Source organism: Brachionichthys hirsutus, chromosome 23 (genome assembly GCF_040956055.1).
Source record: "Brachionichthys hirsutus isolate HB-005 chromosome 23, CSIRO-AGI_Bhir_v1, whole genome shotgun sequence".
Classification (NCBI taxonomy): Eukaryota; Metazoa; Chordata; class Actinopteri; order Lophiiformes; family Brachionichthyidae; genus Brachionichthys; species Brachionichthys hirsutus.
Window position 1 is genome coordinate 6,541,907 of NC_090919.1, and position 7,933 is coordinate 6,549,839.

General features: G+C 47.1%; 1 protein-coding gene across 1 annotated transcript in view; it reads left to right on the forward strand.

Annotated features, from left to right (window-relative positions):
* Positions 1–7,933, forward strand: part of ablim2 (actin binding LIM protein family, member 2) — a 57,236-nt gene extending 49,303 nt beyond the window's left edge. The window contains exons 17-24 of the mRNA XM_068755595.1: positions 460–513; positions 2,393–2,430; positions 2,572–2,674; positions 2,763–2,821; positions 3,487–3,547; positions 4,022–4,029; positions 4,136–4,216; positions 7,065–7,933. Coding sequence (XP_068611696.1) covers positions 460–513; positions 2,393–2,430; positions 2,572–2,674; positions 2,763–2,821; positions 3,487–3,547; positions 4,022–4,029; positions 4,136–4,216; positions 7,065–7,178 — 518 coding nt within the window. The 3' untranslated portion in view covers positions 7,179–7,933. The remainder of the gene's footprint in view (positions 1–459; positions 514–2,392; positions 2,431–2,571; positions 2,675–2,762; positions 2,822–3,486; positions 3,548–4,021; positions 4,030–4,135; positions 4,217–7,064) is intronic.

Genomic DNA, 7,933 nt, shown 5'->3' on the forward strand with positions numbered 1-7,933 from the left:
AGCGAGACGGAGACGCACTGGCGGCGAAGCTGTGAGCGAATACTACACATTGTTACCTACGCCGTCAGAGTAACACAGTTCACAGAAAGGGGAGGGGGCAAGACGTGAGAAATAGTTGTTCTTCTTCCTCTCCCCTTTGAGAAGGGAGAGTATTTCATTCTCCCTGGGAACGTTGGTTCCCCCGTCCAGAAGGGCGCTACTCAGACACAGAATGGTTGAGCGACGCTGTCGTGAAGCGAGGACCGGCTGTATTTCTGTTCCGCCTCTCACCAGGTTCAAACTTCAACCAGTGCTGATTTGAACCTAAAGTGTACCCCCTCCCCCCCCCCCCTTTTTTTTGTTTCTTCAAATATCTCATCCCTCAGTAATTGCTAACTCATGCTTCGTTCTCTCTCCTTCTTTCTCTCCCTCCTCTATTGGCTTCCATTTTCTTTCCACCGCGCCTGTCCCCAGCTTCAGAGACTACAGTCAAAGATAATATCTATAGAAAGCCCCCCATCTACAGACAGCATGGTACAGTCTATGGCCTCTTTAACACTTCCTTCTCTAGTCTGGTCTCTGCATGAGGTGCTGCATGTCGCCCTTCAGTCGCCTCATCATCATTTCATCCCAAATGTTTTCCTGAAATCTCTCTTGGTATCATGTAATCCATGGATCCGGATGCAGGGCTGGTGACTGATGACTGGTTCAATCAATCCAGTCCAAAGGTGCCGATAAAAAGGCTGCTGATCATGCAGGAGGGCTGCGTACCTGCAGCTCAGTCCCAATCCGGAATATAATTCATCTAAGTCTGTCTGTTCGTTCATAGAAAGGAAAGGGCAAAAGAAAAATCTCTAAATGTGACAGAAAAAAGCAAATGTGAAATGTGGCTCCTTTATGTGGAACCATTCTGGTTTGCGAAGTCTCCAACGAGGACAACGGACCTGAAAGGTTTGTGGCATTTAGAGCCGCCACCTGTTTATATCTTGTGTTTGTTGGTGAATGCAGGGAAAGCTTTTTCCATTCGTTGCATTTCAGGAGCTGGAAACTGATATTGTGCACCAATAAGGAGTGCATCCAGAGAATGGAGCTGCTGCTCTTGGTTTGGATTGGACAGGATAGAACAGTAACAGGACAGACAAACAATGGCCATTTATTTTCAACTGTCAACTGTAGATGGAATGAAATATTTATCATCTGTGATTTAAAAATAACAATAAAACATTGCCTCAAATGTCAGAATCTGATTTCACCTGTTGAACTTCCACTTTTTCATGGAAACGATTGATGGAAATTGGCGCTCTTCTTTGATTGGCTGTCCCGTGCATGCTCCCACTCGTCCCGCCGTCTCAGCTGTTGGGTTTTACCGGTGATTTTGTGAGTGACTGGATAAATGTGTGATTTCCTTTGTGTGGTGACATTAGTCTGATACCAATCGCTGTCTCTCCCCTCATCGCTGGTTGTGTGTCTAATTCATTCATTCATTCGGGTTTTCACTACAGCTGTCCTCCAGCTGCAGAAGGTGTGCATGAGACACTCTGCCACGTGTGTCCGACGAGGTTGAAGCAGCTGCATATGGCATCATCCCACAGATTTTTCTTAACCGTATAAAAGGTCCAATCTGGATGATTTTGGAGTATTTAGGGCAGAAATGCAATATAAACATCGCAATTTTCACTCAGCTGATGGAGGGAACCTAAAAGGAGACAATAGAGAAAAGTCCAAAGCCGTTTATTACACCCCCTCCCCTCCCCCAATCAGAAACGGGAGTGCTGGAGAATAGGTGCGATACGCTAACGTTCTGAAAGGGAATCGATGGCTGAGCAGACACTGGTGAGGGAAGGATGTTTACATGGCAGGTTGAAAATCAAGCCCCTCGATTCACCCAGATCTCCTGCAAGTTCACATGTTGCGGATTGATCACAGCAAACGGCCACAGACAGTATAACAATTACGCTGCTGCATTTGGTGTCGTTTTGTTCCGTTCATGGACGAGGATCCTTTTGTTGTTTTCAATTTGAGATCCCTGATAGAGCGAGGTCAGTAGCATGAGAGTTTAAAGGGGAAGGCGGACATTATTGATTCCATACGGCAAATTATGGAAAATGTATTATCCATTAGACCCACTAGCCTCGCTAGTAATAAGGGTCAAATGTATACTGGCTCCCAGTCCATGGTCTTCACGACCCATAATGTCAAATGGAAAAAACATTTCCTGAAAAAGCGTTTTTTTATACGGAAAGACGACGCAGTGGCCGCAACCCGAATATTCTCCCTCCGGCTTGCGTTTCAGAAAGCAGCCTTTTACTTTGATATATATGTTTCAGCACATGTATGTTGATGCCATCTGCAGCTGATGATGTCATAGCCCGGAGGCACCTGTGACGTCCTATAATTTCTGACTGTTTTACAGCGTCGAGAACCTCCTGGCAGGATGGAGAGGATAGCAAGGTGGGTCTAGATGCGATCTGGATTTCTGTTTGCTTCTTTTCGAGCCGCTACTATGCTGCACTATCCATACTGGACGCCCGTTCACGAGTTCACGAACTACCTGTCTCGTCTGTCGGGTTCCGTCTCTGGCGCCCCCTGTAGAGGACCAGCTGGATGAAGAGTGAAACGGATGGACAAATGGGCCCGGAAGATCTGGATCCGCGGAAATCTACCTGCAGTCTGCCCACTGACGCGTCCCAGCTGAGTGAGTGGATCAATGATTCTCTGAGTCACGGATGCCAACGTCAGCATGCTATTGTGCAGCAGTGAAGCATTCCCCTCTCTCTGTGTAGATTTCCACTACAATAAGTCTGCTTCCCTACCTGGACATGGGCGGAATGGTATATACAAGGTAAGCTGTGGTCAGACTGCCGGAGTATCACACAATTTAATCCCAATCCCAGATGATCTCGGAAGTGCTGGACAGACAGAATGACCTTAAAGGCCTCGCTTAGATGGACTGGACTCATGATTCCATGTTAGGTCATCCACAGGAGGGCGGGTCGCCCAAAGCGGGGGGGCGCGCGGATTGTATCGACAACATGAAACACGATCCCTGAGAGGAGGTTTCAGCGATGACATCATCACATCCATGATACAGTCTTTAAACGGTTAATGGCTTAATAGTCATGACTAACTGATCGCTCCAAATTGTCCGTTGGTGTGCATGTGTGTGTCTGTCCCCGTGATGCGCTGGCGACGCATCCGGGGTGTGCCCCGCCTCTTGCCCCGCCTCTGACCCGCAAGGACGATAAAGCGTCTGTAGACAAAAATGGATGGATGAGTCTTTGTGTGTACCCATTACAGAATGGCACCGCATTTAACCTTCATTTAAGGGCAAGCGACGTTTAATCCAACGTTTTTTTTCTCAGTGAAAGACTTCGTACAGACGCCTACGAATGCAACAGTCTATAATAACACGTTGGCCATTGTTGTGGGTGGGAGGCTCAGCACTTCCTGTTGGCCACCCTAAAAGACGCGAGTGCAGGTCTGACTGGCCTCGGTTTGTTCCTGCAGGCTGCAGTGATGGTGGAGGATGAAGTGGACCCCGACTCCCATAGCTGGGGAGGCATGAGAGGTGAAAATGGCTCTTCACGTTCTTACATTTTTCAGTGTTGTATTTAATAAGTCTTTTGGGGGGGCAACTCTCTGCATTTATCCGGGCTTGAGACCGGCACAAGGGAGAAACTGCCAATGCTACGTTAGCTAATGCTAACTCCACTGCATTACCCAAGATGAAAGCCTTGATGCAATCAGAACTAAAGTCCTAAACCTGATAACCCGAGGTTTTAGCAGCTCTGAATCCAGAATAGTTACTGGATGCAACAATATGGAGCTGATTTTATTTTTATTAGTGTGTTTAGAAGTGGGTGTCGAGTCCTGAGCTGATGCTATGCCAGCCTCATAACGCTGCAACAGTTAAAGTGCGTTTGATGAGATTTGATCCCACAAAGTGGAATCCGTTAGCATAATGGATCTGCTTTTTAAATAACTCACCGTTCCAAAAGATTAATCCTCTTTCTCTCTCTCTGTCTTTCCTTTCGCCTCTTAGAATACAAGGTAAGATTTCCCTCTTTTTGTGCTTCACCGGCAGCTTTATTAAGACATGAAAGCATCATTGAACGCCTGAATGCGTCTCCAACAATTCTTATTTTGTGTGTGCCAGATCTACCCTTATGAAATTCTGTCAGTGACGCACCGAGTGAAAGTGAAGCTTCCCAGAGACGTGGATCGCACCAGACTGGAGGTAAGCTGTGACGCTCCTCCCTCCGCTCTATCCACGGGTTATTGAAAAGCCTGGGGAGCAATGACTGAAGCATCAGAGTGACGCGGCGAGAGTAAAGCTGCCACGCAGGATTTAAGTGTCAGCCGAAGCTTAGAGGAATGTCGTCTGTAACGTTTGTAAAGTTGGTTATAACTTGACTTTTTTTTATTCAGAGTAAATGTGGGCGGGGCGTTGTTTTTAACTCAAGCTAGCCTCTAAAGGCTTCAGGACAATCTCAACACACACACACACACACACACACACACACACACATGGCATGACCTCACTGGTTGTGTGTCTCTGGTAAACTGAATGTAAACCGGATGTGACGTCTTCAAAACAAAACAAATGTAATGTGTGGAAGCCGATATTTCTTTTCATTCTACGACCAAAACTCAGTGCAGTTCATGAATGCGTTAGAAAGAACCCGACAATGTGTTACGCTGCATGCAGATAGCACACAGTGTTCGGCTTTTACCTGATTAAACCGGGCATGGGCAAACTACAGCCCGGGGGCCATATACGGCCCTTTGGGCTTTTGAATCCGGCCTGCTGAACTTGTCCAAATTATATCATTAAATTACATTTTATTACAATTAAACCTCATTCATTTGACCTTTGCCCTGTAATGCTGCCTGTAAAAGGCCAAATCCTTTCATGTAATGACTTTTACATGTCATTTATATTAGTTCACACAAACACTCCATCCATCTCTTCCTGGCCCCGCCCCTCTGTCAAATGTTAGATCCCATTGTGGCCCCGCGAGTCAAAATGTTTGCCCACCCCTGGATTAAACACTAAAGAGTGTGGGCTCATGGGAAGTATTATTAAAAAACTCTCTGAGGAAACTCCTGTTCAAAGATGAGGTGATAAGTCGCGTTCGCTGACTCCCTGGCTCGCTGATGGTCCCTGAAGTTTCTGTGATAAGTGACAAAATGAAACGGCAAAAGACATGTTTCAGAGTTCTCTGTGATTCCAGATTGTTGGAAACATTTGGGGTGACGTAAGTACACAACTCAACAGCACTCGAGCTCTGCCAAAGCAGCCCGGTTTCCCCCATTATGTCCCTGCACCTGAACGCAACAGTCAGATGATACTGTAGCTTGACCCTCACAAGGCGAATACATTCGATAACTTTTCCTTTTGCCGCTTCGTTTTTTATTTTCCTGTATTTACAGATTTCCCCGTACTACTCAAAAATCTAATTTCCCGTACGAAAATACGGGGAAACCGTATTAGTTGACAGGTCTGACTCTGCTCCTTTGTTTCGGATCCGCTCCAGAATTTAGCATCTTCTTCCTTGCTGCCTGGTACATGGGAGCAAATTCCTGCAGCTGGGTCATAAAATCCTGCGGAAAGCCTGAGAGCAGAAACTCGCAGGCACTCACAGAGGCAGCCTCGGGCCTGTGATTTTGGAATGCCTCATTCAACAATGACTCCTTGAAGTCAATAAAGTGTGACAGTAGTATTAGCTTTACCATCTGCTGTATCATATTACCCCGCTCTCACACTTGGCCACCGTATGTTTTACCCACATGCAGGTCTTATTATAAAGAAATGAAGCACACTAGACCTAATGTACCATAATAACTGATTTCCTCCTGCTGTTATTCTCGCACTGCCCATTTCAGATTCAGGAAACAGGAAATATTTGAGTGTCAGTGGAGTAGTCTCGAGTAATGTTCCACCTAGGATAAAAAAGTCCATTTAAAAACATCAACTTGTGGTTTTTCTTGCGGCCCAGCCCTGATGGCCCTCCTCTCCTCCTCTTCGTGAACCCATTTCAAGGAAAAACACTCCAGTGAACATTTAAACCTTCGCTAACCCTCAAATGAAAACTGCCCGTCAGCCTTTGGCTTATTGTCCCATGAGGAATTAGACCGTCGGGATGCCGAGGTTTCGCTGACGCAGGATAGCCCCATTTGTGGTCGGGATGGCTGCACTGCAGTTGTGTTGTAAGTGTGAATGTGTGTGTTAGAAATATTCCAACCTCTGTTTCGCCCATCATTCTTCCTGATCCGTGAAGGTTTAATCAGTAGAAAAAACGGTGTCAAAAACCAAGATGAGCGCTGACGGGGACACGTTTCATATAGCATAGACCAGGGGTGGGCAACCCACGGCTCGCGAGCCGCAGGCAGCTCTTTGCCTGGTTCCATGCGGCTTCCGACCACATGAAATTAATAAATCATATGTTAAATTACCGTATGGATATTTTGCTGTGGTATAGCTGTAGCGCAGTAAGACCGCAGAACGCTGGCACTGCCGGGAGCTAGGACGGAAACAGTCGTAATTTGCTTGCTCGCTTTTCGCCAGACGTATGTCGCATATCAGACGTACCTGTCGTGGTTGCGGTCGTGAAGTACGTGCATCTCACGTGCCTGCGTGTTTGGAAATGACTTGGAGGGGGAAACAATTGAGTCACGTAGGTGTACAAAGTTGTCTCAAAGTCACAAAGTCAGGCAGGAAAGCATTCAGAGTCCGTAACGCTTGCGTCGTTGGAACATTTCCGGGGACCAGAGACAGTTTGGCAAAACATGCCTCAGTGACATCGTTGAAATTTTGTTTCCTGAAAACTACACACTAAAACAAATGTTACCATGCAGACATCCAAATGTCTGCAATGTGGATCAGCTGACTCAGATATGCACTTTTAGGAGGCGATCTATGGGTCGTTGAACCCAGCTGCAGGTTGGGTATTATGATACTGATTCTGGCCCGGTTGGTGAGTGGCGTAAAGCTTCCTGACTCGTGAGGAGGTCTCCTGAAAGCTGCATTGTGGCTTCAATAACTGATCGGCACCTTCTCTCTGCTTGCCGTTTGTCCTCCCCAGAGACACTTATCTCCCGAGGACTTCCAGCAGGTTTTCGGCATGACCCTGGGGCAGTTCGACCGCCTGGCTCTCTGGAAGAAGAATGATCTGAAGAAGGCAGCTCGTCTTTTTTAGGCGCGCTCACAACAATAAAAAAAAATACATCTCGACAAGATCCATCCTGCCTGGAAGGAAGCAGAAAAGACTCCCTACCTGTCCGCGATGCAACCTGCCTGCGTTGCCATGGAGAGGCATCACGAAACCGGTGGGGGGGGGGGCAGCATCTCTAGCTTTTTGTATGCAATGTGGTCAGAATGTTTGAGTGGCAACCTTACAAAAGAGCAGGAGGAGGAGCTGCGTTTGCATGGCCTGTGTTGATGCTCCTCCTGATGTGATTAATGCCCCCCCCCCCCCCCCCGGCCACGATGTTTTCATTAACCCTGTCAGATAAAACCGCTGTGTGTGACTCCCACAGCCCCCCCCCCTGACTGTTTAATGTGTGCCTGCTGCTACGCCATCGCCTTGGATTTATCCGTTTGTGCGCTGCGTGGGGTGTTCACTGCCCGTCGTAATCTCAAGTATTCCTGCCTGTTACAATCCAGTTCATTTCAACACCGTCGCCATGACGTTCGGACAGTGAAGAGATGTGTGTGTGTACATATCAAGCATGTCGAATCCAAAGATGGGAATAAGAGACAACGTCAGCCTTTTACTCAAACGCACCTTATCGTGCGCTTTTGTTTTCAACTTTTCAGTCAAAGACTGTAATGGTTGGATAGTTTTGATATGTGCGCCCTGATATATTCGAATGCAACCCCAGATCTTACACAAGCATCTCATAAATCAGCAGAGCGAGGAGAGCCAGCGCTGGATGGGAAGGGGGGGGGGGG